The following is a 26,378-nucleotide window of genomic DNA, read 5'->3' as shown; positions in this document are numbered from 1 at the left end:
GTGCTCGCTCCCCCCGGCGCGCGGCGGGGCCAGCCTTTCTGCAGGCAGCCGGGGGAGCTGGACGGGGCACGCGGCGCCGAGCAAAGCAGGATCTCAGCGGAGACGCCGGAGGAGAACATCGCCGAGGGAACGGTGTGGCAGGGAGCTCGTACACGTGGGGCGGCCGGTGTTGACAGACGTAAGGGTCGCAGCGTTGCTCTGCTGTCACCTCGTCCGGGGGGCAATGCCCGTGCTGCGCGGGGGCTCGGCGTGTGCGTGGCAGGGGACAGGTCCCTGAGAGACAGGAGTAAGGAAACCCTTGTTTGCAGGGTTTGGTCTAGATTTTTTTCTCGATCCTAGTGAGAATAAAAAGCTGTATCAAAAGCACTTGCCAGTGTGCGGAGGATAGCTTTGCTGTTTCCACCTTGATTATTTTCCTTGAACCTCATCCTCTGCCTGCGTTTTAGAGTTCAAAGCCATTCACTCGTACAGGTAAGTGAACAGGGACGGTTTTGTTCAGTGAGTTACAGCCTCCCTGTGCCCGGCACCTCGGCACATCTGACTCTCTAAGCCTTCCGTGTCTGATAAGCTGCTGTTTGTGCTGTAGACCGAAGCAAGGGAGCTGGACATCAGTAGGAGCCTTAGGGACAGCGAGGCAGACGCGGGTGGGCAGCAGCCGGGCAGACTCCTGCCGCCCTGATTCTGGCCGCAGCGTTGGCGGCGGGGGGGTGACAAGCTCTCCCCGTGCTGCCGTTGTGCCTGGACGGGAGGAGACGGAGCGATCATCATCCGTCTCGGCTGAACTCCCGCTGCATGTGCGGACGGCATGGCCCCAGCTCCTCCCGCTCCTCCCGAGACAGCACCTCCTGCGCTGCACTGGCTTGAAACAAACCTTCAGACTGCTCCCAGGCAAAAGTCGTCTCAACGACACCCCTGCAAACCCCATCTCTTCCCCCGGCGCTGCGTTGCTGGCAGTGGGAAGAGCACAACGTGAAGCACAAGCTCCCTCCGAAAGGGTAAAAAGAGTTCTCTATTTTAAGAGAGAAACGAAGAATACAAAATGAAGGTGGGGAAAGGCTGAGCAGCGGTCCCAGCGCGATTGCGTAGATAGCGTCTTTTGCAGGAGGTGTGTTAGCGGGCGACATACAGGGAGCTGCTACAGACTGGACAGCTGTTGCTAACTGCTGCTGTTCCAATGGGTACAAGGTATTTTAAAGCACGTGTTGGCCTGACTGCAAGTTAGGCTAGCTGAGCTGTGCAGCGTGCGGCAACCTCCGAAACAAGTGGTGCAGGGTCTGGATGCTCCAGTGAGTAAAGCATGGCCATACCTGGAGTAAGGACCCTTACATCACTTCCTAATGGAATGGAAAGGAAAATAAGAAAAAACAAAATAAATGTTGTCTTCTGGGTGGCTCTTGCTAAGAAGTTATGTTTTTGCATTGCCAGCTTTCCCTTCGTTGAGTGGCGCTTTCTGTCCACGGACAATGGAGACAAGGAGCGCTGAACGCCGAGCAAAGCCACCTGCATCTCCAGGCCAGCGGGATGAGCTTCTGACCTTGTGCTCTTCAGCTGACGAGGAAGATGAGGAAGGTGTCTATGGCTTCTTCTGTCAGAGGAACAGCGAGCGCAGTCCCGAGGATGAGCCTGACTATACATCGATAGGTGAGGACTCCTCGCCCTCCCTGGGTGGATCTTTCCCCAGGAGAGCCTGGGGGCACCGTCCAAGGTTTATCAGCCTCACAGAGCGTCGTGCAGGGCACAGAGGGGACGCTACAAGCAAGAATAAATTTTTCAGCAGTAGTGAAGTGTTGTCCTTCAATGAACTTTCTCAGACAGAGCACGGGCATGTGCTTGAGCATGGTGAAACAGATCCAGTGCGGCTGCTCGAGGTGCTCTGTGCAGACCTGAGGAGAGACCACAACATCCCGGACTGGGAGGAAGATGACGATAATGTCTTCTCTCCGTCTCCTGGGGAAATGAAGACATGGTGCAACCAGCTGGTAAGTGGATCTGTCTTTCAGGCATGTTCGCAACCAGAGCGGAGGCAGTTCAGGGCGGCGGCGGTGGCTGTGGGTGCCCGTTACCTGCGCCCCGTTACCTGCACCCTTGAGGCACCCGGCTGGTCCCAAGGCTGGGTTGCTCTGGCCGATGTCGAGCGTCTTTGTCTTCTCTATACCCTTAACTCCTGCTTCAGGCCAGTGACGCGCATTTCAAATCCAGTGCATGAAGCTGATTTCGTACCCTTGAACGGTCAGGCTTTTGCCCTGCAGGGTTTCTACCCAAATAGGAACGAAATGCCTGTTCGCCCTGGGGTGCTGGTTGAGGGGAGCAGGGAGAGCATCAAGGGACTGAGGGCAAAATGTGTCCCCTGTGGGCTTGCAGGAAAGGCTGTTGGGGCAAGCAGCTCTGGCCTGGGGAATTGGCACCGGCTGGTTTCCTCCGTGTTTGGGTCTGGTTGATCGCAGGCTTTGCTCAAGGCTTCTCCTGCGGCTGTGGACCAGCAGCTCCTGGGCGGGCTCCCTTGCTTGTTGTATCTGTGCTCCTTGTGCAATGTGTCTGTCCGTTGGGGTCCCAATAAGATCTCTGTCCCCCCTTTTAAGTCCATCTGTTTACAAGAAACTCATACAAATGTAATTACCCTCGAGGCCTCTGGCTCCCTGTTAAATTTGGTTACCGATGGCTGACGGGCTCTGGAGCCCTCAGAGCAGACCCGTGCCCGTACGCGGGCGGACACGGAGCCATTGGACGAGCCTTGTCCCTGCGGCCGTTCCCCGAGCACAAAGCCAGCAGAGGGGCTGCAGGCAGCTCCAGCCCCCCGCTCCTGGCCCTGCTGCCCGCCCGGCTGGGCCTTCTGGTTGCCTTTCCCGTGCAAAACAACTCCCTTTTGTTTCCCTTGTAACTGAAGCTACAGCGAGGCCGCTGGACTGGGTGCTGACGTTAGGACTGCTCTGCCATTGCCGAGGCGGCTGCCGGGGTGCTGTGCGGTTTTCCTGCCCAGCCTCAGCCTTGTTTCACCTTTGCTCCTGCGCAGGTTCATTGTCGGGCAGGAGCACGTCTTCCTCTGACGCGTTTCTGGTAAGAGGTGTCTGCTCCTGTGCCGAGCCAAGCGGTTATAGCCGTGGCCGGGCAGCGAGGACAGCGGCTGTAGCTGCTGCTGCGCGTCCTGCCTCGCCCCTCCCTCGCCTGTGCCCAGCAGGCAGTTTTCCCTGGTTTTCCAAAGGAGACCCTGTGTCCGCTGCTCTGCCGCGTGTTGGGTCTGCTGTGCCGGCCACCAGGATCAGCATGGCACCCGATGGTTTTGTTTGCACAGATTCGGTGGCCTGCGTATGGGCCAGCCTTAGACTGACTAAACCATCTCCAGAAAAGTAATTTCCAAAACCAGGCTGAGCCTCTCTAGCACCTGGCACTTTTTCCTGCCATTGAAATAAGTATACGTGTGTGTGTGTGTGTATATGTGTGTGTGCGTGTGTGTATATATATATATATATATATGCCCGGCTTCATCCTTCGCTTAAGCAAGACAGGTGCTGCAAAGGAAAATGTCCAGGGTAATGAGACTTAAAATCAACAGATCCCTGCCTAGAGCTGCTGCTCCTCCGCCTGCTGACGGGCCCCAGGCTGCGGTCCCCTGCACGGTCCCGGGGATCCCTGCAAACCCCTTAAGCACCCACACAGGCTGAAGCTCAAAATATACCAACCACTATTGCCTTCCTGACGGCATTTCCTGGCTCAAAGCTCGTACCTTGTGCTCAAAGCACCCGTGTTGTGCTCGGGGACACACTTGGGGTGTCACCGGTGCTCTGGCTGGGTCATTCTTGTTCCCACGAGCTCTGGTGCATCTGGGTTGCACAGAAGCTCCCGCCCTCTCCTTGCAAACCCCAAACACTTGGATCGAGCTAAGAAGCCGAGAGCACGCGTCCTGCCTCCCCTCAAACGTGTTTTGGAGTTTGTCGGCTGCCGTTGGCGTGGCTGCGAAGGGCTGGTAGGGATCCGGGATGCTCTTGGTCTGGTCCACCTGCAGCATGTCCAGCCCCCACCTCCGAGGAGGCAGTGGGGAACGAGGCGGCTGGGTCTCGCTAAACAAGGTTTCCTTGTTATCCCGAGGCAGATGTTGAACTGCCTTGCTCGCAGGAGCCAGCAGGGCTCACAGGGCTTGGTGAGCAAGGGCTGACACCAGGGCTCCCTGCTGGGAGAGCGGCCATCGCCTCCTGACAGCGTCCGTCTGGAGGAGCGGCCCATACTCCCTCCCTGGTAGGACAAGGATGCTCGCTGGGCTTTTTTCCTGTACAACCCAAGAGATGGGAAATCCCTGCCTTGGGCCATGCCCCATCTTGACTTCCCGGCCGGTGCTGCTCCTGCCCGGGGTTGGCTCTGCCCGCTGCACCGTGCTCGGCGTAAAGGAAGGAGAGGAGCTGCTGCGGGGCTCCTCCGTGCTTCGCGCGCCGTCGCCGATGCCGCCCGACGCAAGGCAGGAGGCTGTGATGAGCTCATTGGTGTCTACAAGAAAAAGGCAGAGGGTAAATTTTGGAGCTCAGCAAGAACTGCTGGATTTCTCTTGGACTGTGTTTTCTGGTTCTTTTCAAGTCTTATTCTGGCGTTTTGTGTTGCTGTCTCAGGATCATAAACAGGCGCTGCAATTATTTATACCATGCACGTATTTAAAACCCGCCTCTCCCCATAATTCAGTCCTCCTTTAGCAAAACAAACGTGGCCGAGAGCTGGGATGGGGTTGCTGCCTCTTTCTGTCTCAGGGCTTCTGAATTCTTCACAGCAGCAGCAACAGAAGCCCGAGACAGCGCAGCCCTGCGCTGGGCGTGGGGACAGCCTGGTCTGGCACCCAGCCCGCAGCCAGGATGTGTCCTGGGGAAACGGGCGCTGGGACGGGGACTGGGGTGAGCGCGGAGATGGGGCAGAGGCTGCTGGCTCCTAGGAGGTGGCTCACGCCCGACAGCCTCAAGGCATCCGTGTAATTTGGAAAGGAAAGGTGCTTTTGTTCTGATGTTGTGTTTTGTTAAGGCACCTGTAACCTGACTGTGAAAGCTGGGGCTTGGATGTTTCCAGGCTGGTGGGTTTGAACCTGAGAAACAAGTCCGTGTTGCTGTGGCCCCTGGAGCCCTCTCCTTGGCGGCCGTGCGGGCTGCGGGGCTCAGCGCTTTCCGCCCGGAGCAGCGCGGCCGGCTCGGTCTCTGAGCGCTCAGGATGGAGATGCTGCTCGTTTAATCTTCTGTTCTGTGCTGGTTTTGGCTGGGGTAGAGTTAATTCTCTTCATAGTGGCTGGGATGGGGCTGTGTTTTGGATTTGTGCTGAACACAGCGCTGATCACCCAGGGATGTTTCCGGTCCTGCTGAGCAGTGCTGACACGCAGTCAAGGCCTGTTCTGCTCCTCACCCACCCCACCAGCGCGTGGGCTGGGGGGCACAAGGAGCTGGGAGGGGACGCGGCCGGGACAGCTGACCCCAGTGACCGAAGGGACATCCCACACCATAGGGCGTCATGCTCAGCATATAAAGCTGGGGAAGAAGGAAGGGGGGGACGTTGGGAGTGATGGCGTTTGTCTGCCCAAGTCACGGTTACGCGTGATGGAGCCCTGCTGTCCTGGAGATGGCTGAGCACCGGCCTGCCCGTGGGAAGGAGTGAAGGAATTCCTTGTCTTGCTTGGCTTGTGTCCGTGGCTTTTGCTTTCCCTATTAAACTGTCTTTATCTCAGCCCATGAGTTTTCTCACTTTTACCCTTCCCATTCTCTCCCCCAACCCATCAGGGGGGAGTGAGCGAGCGGCTGGGGGGAGCTAGGCTGCTGGCTGGGGTTAAACCATGACAGCTTCCTTCGCTTTTCCTCTTCTAGCTCTTGATTCACTTTGGAGCGGGGAACCAGAGCACATCGCTCCAGCTCAGCCCTTCGGCACGGGGCTGAGGGCAGGATGCTCTTGCTGGGATGAGCCTGGCAGCCCCTGCGGCCACGAGGGGCCGGGGGAAGAAAAGAATTTGCTGCTAAATAATAATGCTTTTGTGTGCATGAGGGTTTGCATAAAGTGTTTTCTGAAGCTGCCTCTGAGTTTTCCTGGCGTCTCCAAAGAAGGTTAGCAGCAGCGTGCGTGGCTCCCGTCCAGCCCTGGAAGCACTCTGGGGCTGCGGTGCCCGTGGGCACGGCATGGGCACTGGCTGTCCCCGAGCAAGAAGCGTCTCTCCTTGTTCGTGCAGGTGATGGCCTGAAGAAAGGGCATCGTTGTGGTAGTGATTTTGACTGAAAGGGTGCCAAGAGAAGCTGTGCCTGATGCTGGTTTGCTTTAAATGTCTTCTGCGATGCTCCTGAACAGGAAGAGCACCGTGCAGCCGCCCCGCGCGTTCGGCGCGTCCCCGCTGCTGCCGCCTGCTCTGTGCTTGCCGGACCCGGCTGCCTCTGCCCTGGACCCCTCCCAGCTTTGCTGTGTTTTGCTGTCAGGGTGCCAGCGAGGTCGGCCCAGCTCTGGCAGGGTTTGACTGCAGCCACCGCAGCAAACCTGGGCTCTCGAGGACGACCCGGGAGCGTTCCCGGCCTCCGGGCTCTGTGCCGTGGTCCTTGGTACTTTTGCGAAGAGGCTTGCTAGGGCAGGCAGCCCTTTGCTCGTGGTGGGAATCCTCCAGAGACCCCAGAGCGCTGGAGCGCGATGGCAGAGCCCCGTAAAACAAACTGGGCACAGGCTGGTTTGCAGAAACCTTTGGATCCTGTCATCTTGGTGCTCCCGCGTGCCCCAGGGATGCACGCGCCAATGCTTGGATCCATCAGGGAATTTCACTCCTGGCTCTGCGCTGGGTGAAAGCAATGGTGCTGCGTCCAGGGACCGGCATCCCGCCAGCGGAGCTGCCGTGTCCCAGGCACCGCGCTCTGCACGAGAGGCTGTGCCGGACAGGGTTTGCCTCTGAGTTCGGGATGTGGAAAACTTGGTCCATGGATGGTCCAACCCTGCGCAAGTGAGAGGAGGCTGTATGTGAACTCGTCACGCGGGGTTAAATTGCAGAGACCTGCCCTCCTTGCAGGGAGCAGAGCACTGCACCTGACGGAGATTCCTCTGTCTTGTTAATTAATCTCAACCCTCAGCCAGAAATAGGGCTGGGATCTTCCCCAGACAACAGCTGCTGCCAGAACTGTGTGCGAAAATATATGAGTAGGTCAAATCTAGTTTATTAAATGGCATTTAATTGTGCAAGCCTGAAAGACACATGTGCCTGTGTTGCCTGTGATTATTTTATTTTAGCTGCTGAGCGTGTTGGCTGTCGGAGGCAGGTAGCCGGGCACCGGCCGGAGCGTGTCCCTCGCACCCAGCCGGCTGCTGGCCACGTGCGTGTGTGTGTGCACGCGTGTGCTGTGCCCCTCGCGTGGTGCCAGCCCTCCCCGTGCCGCTCTCGGGCAGGAGGGGCTGGCGAAGGGGAAGGGCTCCCGGGCAGCCCCCTGCTAAACCTGCTGCGTCCTGGGCCTGAGCTCCTGCGGGGAGCGGGCGCTGGGGACCCTCCCTCTCCCTTCGGCCCCCGGGACAGAGCCAGGCCGTGCCCCGGGCTGTCCTCTGGCTGTGAATAGCACAGCCCTCTGCGTTTCCTATGCATTTGCCGTAGGAGCCTCCCCGCTCTTGCTAATAATAAGAGATGCTCGCAATTCCTTGTGGTGGTCTGGCGCCTGTCTTCGGGGCAGAGGATTAATGTCCCAGCCAGGCTCCAGCAGCCCAGTAATATTCCCGTGGGGAAGGGAAAGCTGCCTTGTGAGCATTCTGCTTATGCCACTCTTCTGCATGTAAAAATGCAGAGCCTGTATTCTATTTCTTTTTGTCTTCAAGATGCCTGTATGAAAACTACGGCATAGCCGCAGGCTTTTGCCGGAGTTCTGCCTTGCGTGGGAATCTCTGTAGGCTCTTCCCAGACACTTACTCTTAGGCGCTTGAGCATAAATAGAGTTAAAATCGGTTAGGTATACAGGTCTCAAAAAAAGCCATTTTCCTTCTGTATCATTTGGTTCTATCTGTAATTTGTTAACCTGTCTATAGTATCTCAAAAATGTTACCGTATCAGTCATGCTCTTTTAAATGCATTTAAGTAGCCCGACGCGGCGCGGGGTGCGTGGCGAGGAACGACCTGAGCTCGTGTGCTGAGCCAGGGCATTTGGAAATGATAACGTAAAGGCTGAGACCGAGCGTCCCCTATGGATGTAGCTACTGGGGGGGGCTGAAGGCGGAGGAAAGAGGGAGGAGGGATGGAGCCAGGTGCCCGCATCCTCCACCGTGCCCCCGCTCGGCGTGTTCCCCGTGGTCGCCCGCCGCGGCTGCGTCCCCCGGCCGGGCTGTGCGGAGCGCGGCAGAGCCCTGTCCCCCGCCGCCGGCCGAGCACCCATGCTGCCCGCAGGTTATTTCTGCTTCACCCGCGGGGTCGGGGAGGATATTTTTCACTGGTGGTGTCACCGTCCTGGCCCGCAGCCCCGGGAGCGCGGAGCTGGGGGGTCCTGACGAGCCCCGGGCGTGCGGCAGCTGGCCTCGGGGGGGAGGGAGGGCACCCCGCTTCTGGGGAGCCAGGACGCTCCTTAACAAGGCTAACGCCTTTATGTTAATAGAGTTTAACGGTGCAAACCTCCTGTTGAAGCCTTCAAGCTCCTGGCTGACAGCTGCGGGTTTACAGACCCGTAGAAGTCCCAGTGAATCGGGGCAGGAGCACACCCCAGCTTGTGCAGCAGAAATTCCACAAAAACATCACGGACTCATTTTTTCAGCGATGTTATCTCTTGTTTAGTGAAATTGAGGAGTTTTGCGAGTCTGGGAGGACTAGTCATCTGAAAAGTTTATTTGGCTTTTGTGTGTATACTAAATAAATCCGTATTTGTAAATACATTTGCTGGTATTTACAAAGCAGACCATCCTTTGCGGAGAAACGCACAGATTCAGCTTTGCCAGGACCTTTGAGGGGACTGGGGAGGGTGGGGGACTTCTTGCAGCCGTGGATAAGGCAAGGGGCCCTGGGGCCGTCTAAGGGAGTCCAGTTGCATCTGGGTTAAGGAAGAAGGTAACTGGTGTCGGAGGGTGAAGCATCAGCAGGATGCGAGTGCCGCAAGTGCTGGGAGAGGGTGACGTCCCGCTCCTCTGTCTCAGCCTTCGAGGGGACGCCCGTGGGACCAGCTGGCTGCTTTATTGCTGTGGGACGGGGGATTTACGCCTTTGGCCCCAGAAGGGTTACAGGGTGCTGCCCTGCTCACCCGAGTGTTTCCTTTTGCCGCAGGAGCCGGCACGCGGGGATTAAGTAATTGCCTAATTGTCCGTCGGAGAGGGAGGCTTTCCCGCGGCGCTGGGTCTCCGGTGCAGCCCGCGGCAGCGCGTGGCGTCCCGGCAGCCCAGCGCCTGCCCGCGTCCTCCCTCGCAGGCAGCGCCCATCGTCAGCACGTCCTGCCCGCGCCCCGGGACCCCGCTTACGCCTCCGGCGGGAGCCACAGCCGAGCGCGCCGTAGCTGCCCGCCGCTGACGCCGGCTTGCTCAGGGGGAGGAAAACCTCCCCAAAGGCGCCGGCGCGGTGCGCTCGGGCAGGGGTGGACCTGGGTGCGTGTCCCCCCGGCCCGGGGGGCTGCTTGCCCTGCTCCAGCCCCCGCACAGGGTGCGCGGCGCATGCAGTAGCCACAGCCAAGGAACGGGCTGGTTTGCAGGTGAGTGGCATGTGCCCAGCAGAGACAGGCCGGGGCATTTCCCCTTGTCCTGGTCACAGCACCAGCCCAGTCGGTATATTCATAGCTTGTCTGTCGCGCCTCAAAGTAGAAGCAGCAACTGCCCCGCTGGAAATAACTCTCCTTTATCGTTAAATGGGCTCTTTGTTCGCGTGTGTGCACGTGTCAAGGCTGATCACGTTGGATGGTGACCTTTTGTAATCGAGCCTGCATTGGTCAAAACTGTTCCCTTGCTGATGGCCATGCCATGGCGTCCCTCCTGGTGCTGCATGCCCCCTTCCAGGGCAGTGCTCTCTGGGGAGCGGGGCTGGCCCGCTCCCCGGGGCGGGTGGGTGGCAGAGCCGTGGTTCCCTGCCTGCCTGGGCTGGGGCCACCGCCACTGGGATGTCTGGCAACGTCTGATTGAGCAGCAAAGGCCAGGAGCCCCGTTATGAGCTACAAAATTAGGTACCTGTTCCAAGAGATGACATGACTTCTCTTTGAATGGTTTGTTTTCAGAATCAAAACCAAACAGTTTAGAGTCTCATCTGTTTAAAAAAAAAAAAAAAAAATGCAGCTCTCAACAGTTTTCTCATGTTCCCGAAGGTACCACTGGAGACTGGAGCATGCACGTTGGGGTTATTTTTAATGAGAAACTTCTTAAGGGAAAAGCAGTGGTGGCAGGCGGGCAGGAAGCTTGCTGCCTCACCAGCGGCATGGGGCGGCCGTGGGACAGCGGGAAGCTGGGGTATGTCTTCTGCTGCTCTTCGACGTTCACGTATCTCAGTAGGCTTCTCGTGGTCCAGTCGTTGTGGTGCCTGGTGCCTCTTCAGCAGCGGGGCACGAAGCCCAGCACAGACCGTTGGCCTCTGGGGCTGCAGCCCAGCGCCGAGGTCCGTGCTGGGGATGGCACGGCAGCCCGAGCCCCAGCTGCGGCGTGCCGTGGGCCGGCCCTTCCCGGGCAGAGCCCCTGCAGCCCCTCGCCCGGGGGCACGGGAGGGCTGGTCCAGCGCCGGAGGGGTTCAGCCCTGTCCTTGGAGAGGCACGGTCTCCGCAGCCTCCCAGTGACGCTTCCCGTGGGCAGCAGGTTTTACCTCTGCCCCTTCTTCTCTCGCCACCCGAGCGGTGTCGCAGCCCCTGCCCGGCGCTGCCAGCCCTGCCCCGTCAGCGCCCGCCCAGCAATTCAGCGTTATTAAAAGAAAAGGGTTACTGTTCCCGCTATGCTAATAGGGCAAACGCCTGCTCTGCGAGTAGCTGCTCCCTTCCTGACCTCGGGGAAATGCCGGCACACAGCAGCAAGTGGAAAATCACTGCGTGCTAATGGCTCGCTGGGGCTGCTCGCTGGCAAGGCGCAGCTTGCCCCCTGCTCGCACCTCGTCAGATGCCCCACGTTTTCCTGCAGAAGCGGGGCCAGCCCTTGGGAGCGGTACCAGCAGCGACGGTGGCTTCTCTTGCCGGCGAGGAGGTTGCCTGGCAGGCTGCTAGCCTTTAGCTGTGACTAATGCTGTGCCTGGGTGCTGTTGAGCAACAGCCGTGACAGCAATAGCTCATCAATGGGACAGGAATAGCTCCTGGCCGCAGGCCTGTTCGGAGGCGACATGGGATCCACGGGGGGAAGATCCGTTGTGAGAAGAGGCTGTACCTGTCCTCCGAAATACCGGCCCTGTCCCATGACTTTACAGAGAAAGCAAGATGTTTGTGGCAGTGCTGGGTCTGGTTGGTGAGCATCCCCGTGTCCGTCCCAGCTCTGCGGGCAGCGGACGGGGCAGGGCTGGCATTCACCACGTGGAAAACTCTTAGCGAGCCTGTACAGTGTGCAGTTTTCCTTAGAAATCAGCCTTTTACAATTAACTCGAGTTTAAAATGGGCTCTCACGTAAGTCTGAAGGTGATAGTGATACATACGTCTATATAGAGAGAAATAATAGAAATTGCTTTTGTTTTTCCTGTAGATGTCCGTGGAGCAGGTACATTAGAAATGTTGGGAAGAGGCAAATGCAGCAGTGGAGCCTGTGCCCTGGCACCACTTGGCAGAAATACCTGCTCTGCTGCGTACAGGCTTCAGCCGCTTTGCAGGGGATCCGGTCCCCAGGACCTATTCTTGCCAAGGATGGTATCCTGGTATGCTGAAGAAGGATCCTAGATTTAAAATTACTTAAATGCTTTTGGGATGACTGGATAGGAAGAAGCTACACAAGTATGCAGAAGCCTCTGTGGTTTGTCTCCCAGGCCCTGGGAAGGAGACAGCTTTCTTCTGTTTGCACTAACTTGGGGTTTTTTTTTGCTTTTGGAGGAAGAGGGAGAAGGACTTAACACCGCCAGAGCAAGCAGTGAAGCGAGGTGTCGGTGGGGTTGTTTCTCTGGCAGCCCCTTTCTGGTGGGCCGGTATAGTTGTGCCTGTGCCGCTGCGTGGCTGCCCTCATTCCGCAAGGACTTTTCTGGTTTTGTCGGGACAGAGCCGTCTCCATCGGCCTGTCCTGACTACCTTGTGGATATCTGTTTGCCACCTGATGTGCTGCCTGTGCTCACGGGAAGGGGCAGTTGCCCGTCCTCCCCGACGCAGAGCGCGGCGCTGACGGACGAGCCCCCCACGGGAAGAGGAGCCCAGCGGGGCAGAGCCCGCAGGGACGGTCCCTCCTGTGAAAGCTGCCTTCGGCCCCAGCCCTGGCAGAGATGGAAACGAAGGAGCGTGTTACCGAGGGCAGGAGCTCTGGGTACCGGCCGGCCCGTGCACGCGCGCCTGCCCCTGCCCGCTTCCCGGCCCGGCAGGGCGTTCTGCAGGCAGCGAGCCCTGCTCTCACAGCCCGGGGCTCCACGGCCAGCTCTGCCCGTGCACCCCGGCTCTGCCCCGCTCTGAGGGAAAGCCTGTAAGAAGTGTTGAGATGTTTCCCTGGGCTGCCCGGAATGACGATGGCCGGGAGCACCTTCCGCAGGATCCCGTGGTGGCAATGCCGTTCAGCGGCTCTGCCGTGGCAGTGGGTCCCCGGCAGCTTCAACACTATGGCAGGGGTGCCCGGTGAGCTGGATGGGGATGTCTGGAAACGGGCACTCATCCCAGCTGCCTTTGTCCACTGCCGGGAAGTACTTGCAAGTCCTTGGAATAAAAACTGCAGCCCTTGAGGCAGCGGTGAGTGAGTTACAGAGGATGGCTGACTGTCAGGCGGCAGCGTCTGGCTTTAACTCCTGTGGGCACCCTCCTACGGGTAAAATGCTTGCTAGGAAAGGTGTCCCTGGGCAAGCGTCCCATAGAGGTGAGACTGTCTTCCCAGCCCCAGGTGTTTAAAGGAGGAGAAAAGAGGCCGATGCACAAAGCTTACGCTGTGCCTCCGTGCCCCCAGCCCCTCTGTGCTGGCCCAGTCACGCAGGGGACATGGCAGAGGAGCGGCAGCCGGTGCCGAGCCCGGGAGCGGTGCCAAAACGCCGCTGAGGAATGAGCGAGGGGGCGATGGAAGGAGGCAGCTGGAGCCGGCGCCGGGACTGACACCACCCGCGTGCTGCTGCCGGGGCCGTGCTGGTGCCGTGCTGGTGCCGCCGGGGCAGGGCTGCGGATCTGGGGGGCCTGGGCGCGGGTCAGGTCTGCGGGGTGCTACGGGGTGGCGGTGCCCAATGCCAGCTCCCCCAGGTGGGTGCAGCTTCTTCAGCTCTGCTGCGTCATGGTCTTCCATGCTCCTGTCCTTGCCTCGTCTCCCCACTCCTACTTCCCAGGAGCTGTGACCGCTGTCCCGGCTTCACCGCAGAGAGCACCAGCGAGGCTGGCACTGTTCCTGCTGTAACGGAGATTTGGGATCTGAGCAGGCCCTTTCGGCTCAGCGGTGGTGATGGCCGCGGCCGGGAGGAGCTGCCGCACACCGTGGGATGTCCTGTGCTTGCACTGGCACCGACCCGCGTCCTGCCAACCACGGCCTGCCAGGGCTTTGCTCGCTCCTCTGTTCCTCTCCCTGATGGTCTTCCCCTCTGCCAGCATCTTGAGGCTGCCTCAGTGCCCCCGCACGGACAAAGCCAGGCAGTCTGAAGGGCACTGGTGACAGGCAGGGAAAAGCAGTGAAGGTGGCCCTAGGACAGGCAGGAGTGGTCTGCCAAAGTGCTGGTCCCGCTCTGGGGGGGCCCCAGCGCCGTGTCCTGGTCCGCCCTCGCTGACGTTTGGCAGAGGGCTCAGCTGCCGCGTGCACCAACTGCTGGGGTATCGCGCTGCAGACGGCGCCTCATCCTCGGGGAGAGCCACCGCGCTCTGGCACGCCAGCACGTGCTACCCGCCTGCCGTCGGCGCGCAGGGCCCCGGGCTGCGCGTGGGCAGCATCGTCCCCTGACGCCAGCCTGGGGTGGGCAGCGGGCAGGAGCGGTGCCAGCGCCTCGCCGGGCATCCACCAAGCGTCCTGCGGGAGCGTGGCTCGGCCCCGGCACCGCTGCTGATCAGCTCGGCATTGCTTATTCTGAAATAATCTCGTAAATCAGCAGTTGGTGGGGATTTCTGATGTGCCTGCAAGAAGACTTCTTGCCTGGGGGCCCCTGAACCAGACGGCTTACACAAAAGTTCGTGGCATTGCCTTTTATTATGGTACTTCTTGTGAACAGATGCTAAGCTTGCACAAATGTTTGCGGAAGGAAGATAAGGCACCGTGAATAGAGTCGGAGTGAATGGCTGGGCCACATCTGATGGCTGGGGGGGATTTTTCCCTTACGTTTTGTTTTTCTCCCTGCTGGAGCCGCACCTGCAGGCTTGCTGAGCCGTGCCCACGGCCCCGGGAGAGACTGACTGCCCGTGGTGCCTGCGGCGGGGCTGGCTGCCCGCGGTGCCTGCGGTGAACCTGGCCGTGCCGGAGGCTGCGGGGGCATCCGGGGACAACAGTGTGACCATGTGGGTACGGCTTGTCCCCCGGAGGGGAGAGTGCCCGGAGCCCTCTCGAGTGCATCTGTGACCGCTGCTGGCGAGCTGGAGCAGGGGCCGGAGTGAAAACCTAAACCGTCTGGGGTTTGGGTTTCCAGTGTCCTGCGTGTTGCCTTTGACAGCCAAGCTCCCATTTCTTTTGCTCTGGGGGTGTTTCTTTTCCCTCGCTCCTTCCCGCTGCCTGGGAACGGGAGCGCTGCTCGGTGCATTCGCAGCAGGAAGGAAAGCCTGGAGCTGTTTAAAACTCGCAATCTTCAGGGAATTTCAATCGCCGTCCGAGCCTGTTCGCAACCAACTGAATAACGGTGCAGGGTTTGAATCGCTGGCCCGCCTCCGCAGGCAGCGCTGCCTCCTCCCTCCCTCCCTGCCTGCCTGCCTGCCTGCCTGGGCCGAGCTCCTGCCCGCACTGGGGCTCTGCCCGGCTCCGCGCGCCGCAGGCAGCAGCCATGGGGGTGCCGGGGGGGGCTCTCCCCGGGGCCAGGGGCAGCCCCGCCGTCTAAGGGGGGCTCCGCGCCCGCCCCCCCGCCCGGCCCATCATGCCACTGCTGGATTTTTTCTGGGCTTGCTTCAAAAGAGCCAAGGTAAGGAACCATCTATTTAACGGCGTCCGTCTTTCGACACCCTCCTAATTTCAGGAGAAGCTGCCGGAAGGGACGGTGGGGGAGGCGTCTCTAGCGGGGCTGGGGTTTGCGCACGGTGCCTGACGGAGGGATGTCGTGCCCGCGCCCCACGTGCGCGCGAAAGGTTAATTGTGGATGGGCGGCATGCGGATGCTTTGGCCAGCGCGCCCCGCGCTCACCCCTCAGCGATGGTACCCGCGTCTCGCAGCCAGCGGCCCCGAGGGCGGGCAGGGTGCTGCGCCCGGCCGAACGCGGGCAGCGTGTGCGTGTGGGCGCAGCACCGGTGGTTGTAACGCAGTCGTCGACGGGCTCCGTCTGCGTGTGTGTGTGCGCTGCCAGCCCCCCGACGCGGTCTGCACGTGCCAGGCCGGGTCCTGCCGCGCACGGCCGGGGCGGTGCAGCTGGGCCGGGGCACCCCTGCAAACTGGGGCTCCCCTGGAGGCTCGGGTCGCTCCCGGTGCGGCAGCGGGACCACATCTGGCTTCACCGGCCTGGAGAGATGGAGCGGCTGCGAGCGGGATGACAAAGGAACAGTGAGACCAGAGGCCCCGAGTTTTTAATTTCCTGCAGCAGCGGTTCTCATGGCATCTGGTATTTTTCATTCGGGTTTAATTCCTCATCTGCCGCCTTAATAACGGGCAATTCTCTCTCTCTCTGACTGCCCCTGTTTGTTGCGTTGGATTTTTTGTATCACAGCCAGTGCAGTGCGGTGATAGGTGTGCCGCGTAGATTTTGGAGGTATTGTTAGTATGGATTTCAGGAGCTTCAGAGTGGAAAAGGCACTAAAATCCCTTTCCAGCCAGTGCCGTACACCGGGCTGCGTCAAGCAAGTGAATCTGCCGTGGCGAAATGAATGTGGAATGCACGCTGTTCCCCCGGGGTTTCAACGCAAAGCTTAAAATAGTTGAGTCTAAAAATGACATTTGTGAAATTCGTTAATAATATTAGTAGCTGTCTTGTCCCTGCTGTCTCCAGAGAGCTTAGCGAGTCCTTGTTAACCCTCCTCGTCCCTGTGAGCTGCGTGTTGTCATTGCCGTCATGCTCATGGTGACAGGGAGACGGGGACCGGGTCCCGCATCGCCCCTTGCAGAGCTGCAGCTCCCAGAGGGCTCCAGCCCGGCCCGCGCTGGGCTCCCCGGTGCCCGCAGACTGCAGCGAAGTCGAAAGCAACCAGCAGAGCACCGGTACCCTCTTGTCTGAGGAAGGGGCCGGCGGCCCAGCTGGCGTGGGTGGGGGGAAGAGGCGGCGAGCTGCTGGGAGCCGTGGGATGGCTCCTGCCCTCGCTGTCCCCGGCCGCCCCGGCGGCAGCTGCTCCTCTGGCCACGGCCCCAGGCAGCGCGTGGGCTCCTTCCCACCCGGGACGTGTTCCCAGCCCCCCCATCTGAGGACGCTTCCCCGTCTGAACCCTCCGGTTTTACTCATTAAGCCGATACTTCTGTCTGCTTCTTGCTCAGAAAACGCTTTTGCGGTATGCCTGGAGCAGTGTGGGGACTGAGCGTGGGCAGAAGTCATTCACGGGTCTGGGAGTAAATTTGTCCTTTGGTTCTGGGGCTCTTCCTCCCCGCCGTCAGCCCTGGGCACTGAGGTGTCATGGCCAGGGACCTGTGCAGGGGCCTGTGATAAGGGAAGCTCCAGGCGACTGGGGGGTCCGGAAGATATTTGCCATGAGATAGCTGGGCTTTACGCTCAGAAAGGATGGGCTCTGCCCAAGGAGAACAAGCCCTGGAGAACAGGGGTGAGAGTCCCTTGGCTCACCACCTCCAGCTACCTGCCACGGGGAAAAAGAAAATCCGTTTCAGTAGGTGTAGGCAAAGCGGTGCTTCCCTCGGCGCGGTGGCCCAGCAGTGAAGGATGGGGACTGCCTGGATGGGAGCTTCCCCGATGCTCAGAGGCGAGGACCAAAACGATGTTTCTGCATTTTGTGCTTCCTCGTTAGCTCAGCCCATGAGGCTCTCGTTGAGTCTGGCATCGCAAAGCCCCAGAATGGCGATAACGGTCCCCCTGCTAGATCGAGCAGTGCCTTGATCCCAAGTTCAGGAGCGGTTGTGCTCTTTGCATAGCTTCCTTTGCTGGTTTTAAGCTTCCCGTTGCTCTGCTTGCAGCCACACCACGTACTCTGGAGGACACTTCGTTTCTCTCGTCTTCTTCCGTTGGCATACTGCCGTTCCCGTATTTCCACTTCAATTCCACAGCGGCCACCAGCAAACAAGACCTGGCTGATCCCCACCGGGGTCTCACAAGTGCTGGACAAGTCCCCGTGGAGTGCGAGGCTCTGGGAGAGGGGCAGCCAGGGAGCAGCTCTGCCCGGCCGGAGCCGAGAGCTGCTCCCGGGGCCGAGCGGCTGGGTGGGCTTTGGGGCCAGTTGGGTGCCCGGGAAGCCGAAGGGACGGAGGACACCACCCTCCTGATTTCCCTGGACGAGCACCGATGGCCTTGCGTGGGGCTGAGGCTTCTGCTTCAGCCTGGTTTCCAGTTTTCCTCCCCGTGCTGGTGTTGCTCAGCTACTCACTATGAACAGCGGAGGAATTTATTGAAGGGGGAGAAACATGCAGGGCTCTGTCCGTGGGATTAAAGCTTTCCAGGTTAAATGAGGTGGAGCTGTGGCTGGTGGAAGATTTCATGGGAAAAAGGTATTAGGGCCACGACATGACGGCAGGGGAGAGGAGGTCCCCCAAAGCTGCCTTAGCACAGGGACCGGCTTTCCCTGCCCTCGCTATGGCCTGGGAGAGCAGCCCTACCGCATCGCACGCCAGACCCTGCCCCACGCCGTGGGTATCAACTGCACGTGCTGGCTGCAAGGCTGATGTTTGCAGAGCTTGTGATAACAGACACGATAGGGTCATCATCTCCCTGTCCAAACATTTTCGGCTCTGATGCTCTCCAGTTGCCCGCACGCTGCTAGAGCGGGGCTCGGGCGTCTGCGCAGGCTCTCCTGGGGGAGCACGGAGCCGAGCAGGCAGCTCTCGGGCAGGCGCTGCCGTGAGAAGCCCGGCAGCAGGGAGACGGTTAAGCTCATCTCCCCCCGGGTCATCCCCAGCCCCACTGCCCCGGCAGGAAGAGGGGTCCCGGGTGGCCCGTGGGAAAGGCCGGCTCAGCAGCGCGCTGCATTCCTGCCGCGATCCCCGCTGCCCTGCCGGCACTGCTGGCCCCGCTCGGTGGGGCTGCGGCTGCGCTGGACGGGGCTCGCCTGTGCCTGGAGAGGGGCCCGGGGAGGGTCCTGGGCTCTGTGCTCGCCTCGGGACCCGGGCAGCGCCGGGATGCTCCTGCTCCTCCACCTCCGTGCAAATCACCGTTGTCTCCCATGTGCTGGCAAGGCTCTGCCGTCTGTAAATCACAGTTCCCTTGGCTTTGTCCCCGCAGAAGTCCAGCCCCAGGCGAGAGGCAGCCCCTGTGCGTGGTGCTGGTGGCCCCGTCCCCACCCTGGGTGCTGTGCCCCTGGAGAGGCTCAAGGAGCAAGAGCCCAGCCTGCTTTCGGCTTTTTTTTCTTTTTTTTTTTATTTCCTTTCTTTCTTGTTGGCTTTCTGTGCCTGCCGACACCATTGTACGCTCTGCTCCCAGACCTGCCAATGCAATTAAAACATGGACACCTCCACTGCCATCTGTGCAGCCGCACGAGGGATGTGTTCGGGGGACCCCAGCCCGGTGCTTCCTCCGCTGGAGCCAGGCTCTGCCCACCGAGGCTCCCCCAGTGCCGTCCAGAGCCGGACCCAGCTCCAGCGCGGGCCGGCGTGGCACTGGTTGGAGGGCAGAGCTGTGCCGGTTTGGGGTCGACCCTGCGCCTTGTCCGTCTTGGTGACCTACCGGCGCACAACACCCTTTTCCTTCCTTGTGGGGACCGGAGGGCAGGTGGAGACAGGGTGCAAAGCCAGCGAGCGTAGACGCAGGAGGGAGGAGAAGCTCCACGAGCTCTGGGTTAGGGCTTTGCTGGGCTGCAAGTCCCTGCGTTGAAATTCCCTTGTGCAGGCTCAAAGGGAAGAGGGCTCCTTCAGTAATTCACCCCGAGGCAGGGTCCGAGTGTCCTGGGATCTCTCCTCCTTCTGCTCCAGCTGTTTCTCACGCCGTTAGCAGAGCCCTTCTTCAGAGGAGCTGCTGCAGCCTCCCCGCCCCGGCTGATGCTCCCTTCCCCCTTCGTTCTGCTGCTGGAGAAAGCACCCAAAGCAGCCATTCCGAAAGCAGATGCTCCCTGAGCCCTGGGGACGAGGCTGGCTTCTTCTGAAATTTGTCTTGGAAAAGCAGTTGTGCTGCATGCCCCGTGACGATGGTTTTCACCCAAAGCCCTTGGGGTATCGTGGAACCTGGGTCCTGGGGTGTCCTGTGAGGTGGGGAGGGGCTGCCCGGGAGCGGGAGGCAGTGGTGGGGTCTGGCTGCAAAGCCTGGGAGCGGTTTCTCCGGCTGCGATCCTGCCGTGGGTGCTCTCCCCAGGGGTTTCTCCGGTGGAAAGGCATCGGAGCTGCGGCTCCGCCGCAGGCGGAGCAGCAGCTGCGAGGAGGTGAGGGACGCTCGGGTGAGGGACCTGAGCTGGAGAAAAGACGGTGGGACGCAGCCAAGGACAGCCAAGGGGACTGGCCTTCAGGGAGCGTGCCCTTTGGCTCTGCCCGCTCCAGCCCCTGGGCGTCAAACCCAGGGCGAGGAGGAGGAGGAGGAGGAGGAGTGGGAGGTGACCCGCGGGTTTCCTGTGGCAGAGCCCTGTTTCCAGAGGGCTGAGGAGGGCTGTGCAGGGGCTGCGGGAGGGGACCTGGCTGTGATGCACCAGTGCATGGTGCGTGGTGCGCAGGCGGCTCGCGGGCATCGCCTGCGGCACGGTGGCGCAGAGCAGAGCGCCGCGGTCCGCACGCTGGGAGGAACAGACCGCGTCCTCCCGACCTCCGCGTTGGTTCCTTGCTGCAGATCTGACAGCCCTTGCCTGCCTACCTGTTCCCTCTCTGGCAATTTTGCAGCGTCCTTTTCAAGCTGTCGGGCAGAAAGGTCCGTCTCTCCAGCCCTCCCTCTCTCCCCAGCTCCCTCGCCTGCCCCAGCGATGCAGAGCCCCCGGTCCCTGCTGCTGCTCCTCCTCCGATGGCTTCCAGGAGCCAGGGAGCCATGGTGGTGGGCGCCTGCTGGGCACACCTTTTGCTAGAGCTCTGCTTGTCCCAGAGCCGGAGCAGGCACTGCTGGTCCCAGCTCCTCCCCAGGGAGCAGGGAGGTGGTCCTGGCCCCCGGCCCCGCGTCTGTCCTGGGGCTGCCTCTGCTCTGCCCTGCGCCCGCTGCTCTGCCCTGCGCCCGCTCGCCTCCTGCCCGCTGCCGCGTCCTGGCTGCGCTCACGTTGTGTGTGTGTTTGTTACCCTCTATAGCGAAAGGGAACCCTGCGGCACCTCCCAGGGGACCCTGCAGTCACCTGTGTGTCCCCCCCCCACTTCCCAAACTCCAGCAGCACCCAGGCGTGGACCAGTGGCTGAAGGGGCTGGAGCGGGGACCAAGCCTGAATGTGAGTGGTAGGAGACCATGCATGTGAAAATCAAAAAGATAACAAAATGATTTCTGTTCTTTTTTCTTTCTTTTCACAGTGTTTCACGTTGCTAGAAGATAAAAAAGATGCAGGTAAGCTGCGACAATGTTATTCAGGGCAGGAATGCCCTTGCTGTGGGGTGGGCAGGGGTTACAAGAGGAAGAGGACCGTCCTCTTGCTGGGCTTCTGGTTTCTTCTGCCAGCAGTGTGAGTTTCCCCCAAACTGTTATTTTTCAAAGGGGCAGCAAAGGCAGCCAGCGTGAGGCAGTGCCGGCCAGGGCACCCGTCCCAGCAGTGCAGGAGGGACCCCCAGGACGTGCCCAGCCCCTCCTTCACCCCATCCTTTCCCCACCCTGGCTGCGAGGGCGGCTTGGCCGTACGTCGCACTGATCACCAGTTAGTGGTGTGAAATCCCGGCTGCCGTGTGTGCGGAGGAGTCCTGCGGAGAGGAGCGGGCCCCCTCGCCGGCGCGCGTGCGCGGCCGTAGCTGTGCCGACACGGTGAGCCGTTCAACCAGGGCAGCCCAGCCCGGCAGCGGCTCTGCTCCTTTCTGGTTCCTTTTCAGTTCCTCTCTTCTTTGTGGTGAACAACTTCATGCTCCGCAGATAAGCTCATTAGGAGCTCCAGAGCCTTGAAACTGCCGTGCCGTAGGAAGGAGGGTCTCCCCTGGCTTGGAGCCCCCTCCGCTTTGCGTGATTGAGATGTCTCACCGGCGACAGCCGGGCAGGAGGGAATTGTGTTGCAGCTCCCGGCTGATCCGTGGCTGTTGTCCGCGTGTCCACGGGCTGCTTCTGCCCTACCCGTCCCTCTGCGAAGGCGGGGGGAGAGGCTGGGGGTCGGGGCCACGCTGCCGCAGGGGGCTCGCGGGTGCCGGGGAGGCCGGAGGCTGGCGGTGGTCTGCGGGAGGAGGAGGAGGAGGAAGAGGAGGCGTGTGCCTGCGGGGCTGGGGACGAGGGCTGGGGACAGGGCTTGTGGGCTCCTGGACAGGGCACAGCCAGCTGCTCGTTTTAAGAACACTGCAGGGCCTCGCTGCCAAACTTGTCTGAAACGGCATTGCCGGTCCCGGCTGCTGCTCTGCTGGGTGTGAAGAGATGCTCTGGATCTCGCTTTGTCCTCGTGTTCAACCCCGGACAAACAGCCCCGTGGGCAAGCATGGCCCTGCGTGTGGGCAAGCTGGGTAGAGGTCCTGCATTTCATAATCTCACCAGTTGGTCTAGCAGAGGCTCTTTGCTCAACGACGCCTCCAGAAGTAAACCTGGCCCGGTCCTACGGTCAGCTTATGGTCACCAGCTCTCAGCAGCTCTGCAAGCGGAGGGACCCTGGAGCACTCCTCTGCCCTGTGTCGGCTCCTCTGCTTTCGGCAGAGGTCAAAACAGGTCCCGCAGATGATGGCTCTGGAACGGCAGTGAAGGCGGGGGGGAGCGGGGCTGCCTGCGCTGCCGGCCGGAGCCTCCGGCGCTGTGAAACGGGAAACGCCGTCTTGCAGGGAGCCCACGGGATGTGCCCAGGGATCTCCGAGCAGTTCCCCTAACTGGAGGGCAATGACCCAGACTCTTGTTCTTCATCCACGTAAGGGTTAGGTGAGCTCTGAGCCCCGCCGGTGCAAGAGCCCAGGAGCACAGGAAAGCTCTAGGCAACAAAAGATGCTTTGTGAACGGAGCTCCAGAGGTAATCCTGGGTGGTCTCTCTTGCCCTTTCACGGGAGAGATTAACAACATGGATATCAAGAGCTTGTTAAAAAGGGTTAAAGAGCCCTGTGCAAGGGAAGGGGCAGGGAAGGCTCCTACAGATGGCATCCATGGCTAGGATTCTGGGGGGAAGTATGTTTGTGGGCTTTTCCCCCTTGGTTAAAACCGCCTGTAAAATCCAAGCCTCTCCTGGTAAAGGCTCAGCTACGTTCACACCAGTCCCAGCCCACATCTTCCTGGCCGTCTGTCCACGTCCCAGCCTGACGAGCTCCGCGCTGCTGGAGGGATGCTCGGCCACCACGGCGTCACGCTTGCGTAGGGGTCTGAGGGCAGGAGGAGCAGGAGCCCTCGCGTACGTGAGCAGCTCGGCGGTTTTACAGCTGTGATTCGATGCATCGACTGGAGCCGTAGCGGGCTACTCGGCACCCCTGCAGTCTGCAGCAGCGTGGTGCCCCGTGGAGCGTGGTTGAAGCTCTTCCTTTCCTGTGAATTATGCTGGACTTGGAGCAAGCCTGTGGTCAGTTCATACCCTCCGCTGGGGTTTTTAAAGCTCTGAGAAGAGGCCGGTGCGGTTGCTTGCTGTCGTCTTACTTGACCGTCCCCAGAAGGTGTTCTGACAAATGGGGGTCACTTAAGGAAACATTCAGACAGTGGTCTCAGGAGACACCATTCCCCTCCCTGATGATTTTTTAATCTCTTTGGGGTGGCTGTCAAGAGGACCTCAGCTCTCGAGACGATGGCACGAGGCAGGGGTGAGTTGGTTCTGCGTTTATCCCGGTAACTGTTGGGAACGTGCCTCTCCTGGCCCTCCCATCGCTTCCCGGAGCCTGCCTGGATTCCCCCCCGCAGCAGTGCTCCTCGCCACCGCACCCGGCAAACTCCCTGAGCCGCTTCCCGAGGTGCAGCCGGACCCGCTCCCGGCTCCCAGGCCCCGTCCCTGCCTGCGAGCAGCCGGGAGCTGGGGCCGTGCTGCCACGGCCCCTTCCCTGAACGCCCGCTGTACGAAGTCGCTGCTGCTTCCACTGGTGTTAAAATAGCTGGGTATGCCGTGCTCCGCTCCCTCAGCAGTAACGGTGGAAAACAACTTGGATTTCAGCTGCTCGCTTGGAGGTAACGTTTCAGCAGGAGCACACGGGGACTCGGTCTCCTCCCAGCAGCGGCTGCCAGCCCAGCGGGGCATCGCCAATGCCTGTGCCGGCAGCGAGCACCGAGGAAGTCGGTGAATAGCCATCGCCGGTAACCCGCCTCCACAGCAGGGTCGCAGCCTGTCTCTCAGACAATTTAATTGAAGGAAAAAAAACCCAACAAAACGGAATTTTGATTTTTGAGATAAAACAGGCCAAACCGTGCAGTGTGCTACCCAGAGGGAGAGCCCTCTCCCCCGACCCCGCGGCGAGCTCTCCCTTCTTGTGGTGTGAGCGGGTAGCCGGGTGTCCCCGCCGTCCCGCCCACCGCCCTGCCCAGCGCAGGACCCCGTGCGGGTCCCCTCCTGCGGTGACCCCAGGCTGTGGGGGGGACAGCGCCCGCCGTGCGGCCCCGAGCCGTCCCGCTGGAGCGGTCCCAGCCGGGGCCGGGTTTCCATGGATTTCCTAACCCTCCGCTTCCTCTCTGACATTCACTTCCCATGTATTGTTCTGGACAAAGCAGAAAGGAAAGGCTCGCACACCAGCTGTGCACGTGAAAACTGCATCCTCCGAAATAAATTCCTGCCGATAGCAGCATCACGCCTCTCCAAAAGCAGGACCGGGAGCACGCCCTGCAAATGTCATTAAGCAGTGGCCTCCGCTGACTGCCGAGGGACGGGGACTGAGCTCACGGCTTCTTTCAGTGCAGCCAGGCAATGATGATATTACAGTATTTCAAAACTGTGCTTCTGCGACTGGACGTGGTGAAATAATAGAGAAAAGCAGCACGAGGGACTCTGCTGAACTTTTGCCCCCGCATGAAATAATAAGGTTGTATTTACCCAGCATCTGGATCTCCGAAAATAACCCGCTAAATTTAGCTGTTGTTGATATGTTGTCACAGCTGAGTTGTTCTCTCTTTACAGGAAAATCTCTTGCACTGGTTCTGTTGGTTTGTAGCCTGAGCACGAGCCCTTCATTCCTCGCCCCGCGTGCTTGGTGCCCTGTTTTTTTGGGGAGAAGACAGGGATTGGGATCTGTTTTTCTGTCATTGCCTGAACGGGTTGAAAGGGAGAGAGACCGGGGGGCTGGCAGGGCGGCTGCTGCAAGGGTGTGCGGCCGGGCCGGGCCGGGCCGCGCAGGCGTGCAGGGACCAGCACCGCTGCCCTCGGCACCGGGGCCGTGCTCTGTCTGCAGCATCGACGCAAGGGAGGAGACCGGAGGAGACCCATGGCTTGAAGGCGTGGGGTGGGGTGGGATGCTGGATGTGGCTGCAGGGACCCGTTTCTGGGGGCTTCTGAAACTCCCTGAGAAATCATGGTGGAAAATGTGGTCACGGGTGTGGATTCTGAGCAAAGAGGTAGGAAGTAGAAAAGCTGAACTGAATGTGATTATCAGTGGTTTTGGTGTGACATGTGATGAAAGGGAGCCTGCGTTGCTCCTTCCTCTTCCCTGCCCGCCCGCGGGGTCAGTCTCGGGCTTGGCTGGTGAATCACGCTGAAACGCCGACCGCCGTCCCAAAGTGACTTCAGGTCCCTGGTCCCAAAGTGACTTCAGGTCCCTGCCCGGAGCCGCGCAGCCCCGGGAGCCCGGGCGGGCGGCAGCCCCCGTCCCAGAGCCCCGCTGGTGCTGCCCTGGGAGCAGCGGCACCCGACCCGTGCTTGGACGGGCTCTGCCGCTCCTTTGGTTATTTTTCATGAAGGAAGAGAGTTGTGTCTCAAATACTCTCATTTTCCTTCTCTTACAGCCTCTGTGCCCCTACTCCTGGGCACTCTGCTATCACTGGGAATTGATCCTCTGCCTGGCTAGTGTAAAATGCTTTGTGATGAGCTCTAAGTAGTAAAAAAGTTTTTTAAAAAGTAAAAAGATAATTCCTAAACCAGAGTTTATACAGTAAAAATCACCCTGCCAGGGCAGCTGCAGAGCAAACAAACAGTTTACGCTTCTTTCCGTCAGATGTTTTCTCAGGAGCAGGGGACAGCATCTCCTCAGGCTTGAGACACAATCTCCAGCGTTTCCTTTTCAGCCTCCTCAGTGAACCCTTGAGGTTATTTTTGAACCGCTGAGCTCTCCGATACGTATTTATCCATATTGGTTTAATTTCCCCTAGAAGGTAGGCTGGTGCTAAAGCCTCTGGGCAGAGCCAAGGTTGGAAGCTCGGACGTTTCCTGCCCGTCCCCGTGGGTCACCGGCTGGGGATGTTTATGGGTCGGTGCCTTCTGCGCTGTTTCACTAAAACACCTTCCTCAGTGCTGTGCCAGGCACTGCCCGTCCCCGTGGCTGCCTCCGTAACGCCCAGCCGCTTTCCAGGAGCCGCTGCTTTGTGCTGCTGCTTCTCTGCAGCCCCGCGGAGAGCTGCTGGCCGGGAAGGCGGCTCCCATATAAATCCATGGAGCCACGCATATAATTACATCCTTGGTTAATTAAGAGGAACCACCATGGCAGTGATACGGGCATGCAAAGGACTCCTGTTAATATCTTGGCCTAAAGCAATTTTAAACACTTTTGGTTTTGTTCTCGCATCGCCTTTTTGCTCTTTCGGCAAAAACACAAAGGCTGCGGGATCAGGCCCCCCCTTTTCCACCCCCTCTCCCCCCCCAGGGACGGGCAGGCTGCTGAGCGCTCGTGCTGCCATGGCTGGCTCCTGAGAAACAAGCCAAAAACGTGCAAGGAGAAAAAATACTTGCAAAGAAAATCAAAACCAACTTGGCCACACTTCAGTTTTTCCAATATATGGTCGTGGGGAAACTATTTGTCAGAGGCAAGAGGCCCCTCCAGCCCACGAAATGAAGCCATTTCTTGTCCTTGTTCCCCTTCTGCCTATAAAAATTTCTGAAACTCTGAAACCTGGCGACTGCTGCAGTAACTGATTCCCATCCCCCAGCTCATCTCCTCTGTCCTTCTGGGGCTTTAATTTCAGGGTCTGGAAGTTTTTCTGTTTCCTGTAGCTA

The 26,378-nt window shown here is 59.9% G+C and overlaps 2 protein-coding genes across 3 annotated transcripts in view; one reads left to right on the top strand and one right to left on the bottom strand.

The window, feature by feature from the left end:
* Nucleotides 1–26,378, bottom strand: part of EDA2R (ectodysplasin A2 receptor) — a 311,154-nt gene that overhangs the window by 279,631 nt on the left and 5,145 nt on the right. The gene's annotated exons all lie outside the window — the stretch shown is intronic.
* The window catches only part of STARD8 (StAR related lipid transfer domain containing 8), a 67,254-nt gene continuing 55,784 nt past the window's right edge, over nucleotides 14,909–26,378 (top strand). Inside the window, exons 1-2 of one of the 2 annotated variants that reach the window (XM_075513499.1) lie at nucleotides 14,909–15,091; nucleotides 20,674–20,707. In XM_075513499.1, the coding sequence (XP_075369614.1) occupies nucleotides 15,047–15,091; nucleotides 20,674–20,707 (79 nt within the window). In that variant the 5' untranslated portion in view covers nucleotides 14,909–15,046. Of the gene's footprint in view, nucleotides 15,092–20,673; nucleotides 20,708–20,854; nucleotides 21,116–26,378 lie in introns of those variants that run through there. The other variant, XM_075513500.1, reaches the window with a different exon arrangement.

Source organism: Mycteria americana, chromosome 10 (genome assembly GCF_035582795.1).
Source record: "Mycteria americana isolate JAX WOST 10 ecotype Jacksonville Zoo and Gardens chromosome 10, USCA_MyAme_1.0, whole genome shotgun sequence".
Classification (NCBI taxonomy): Eukaryota; Metazoa; Chordata; class Aves; order Ciconiiformes; family Ciconiidae; genus Mycteria; species Mycteria americana.
This window is presented reverse-complemented; position numbering and strand designations above follow the sequence as displayed.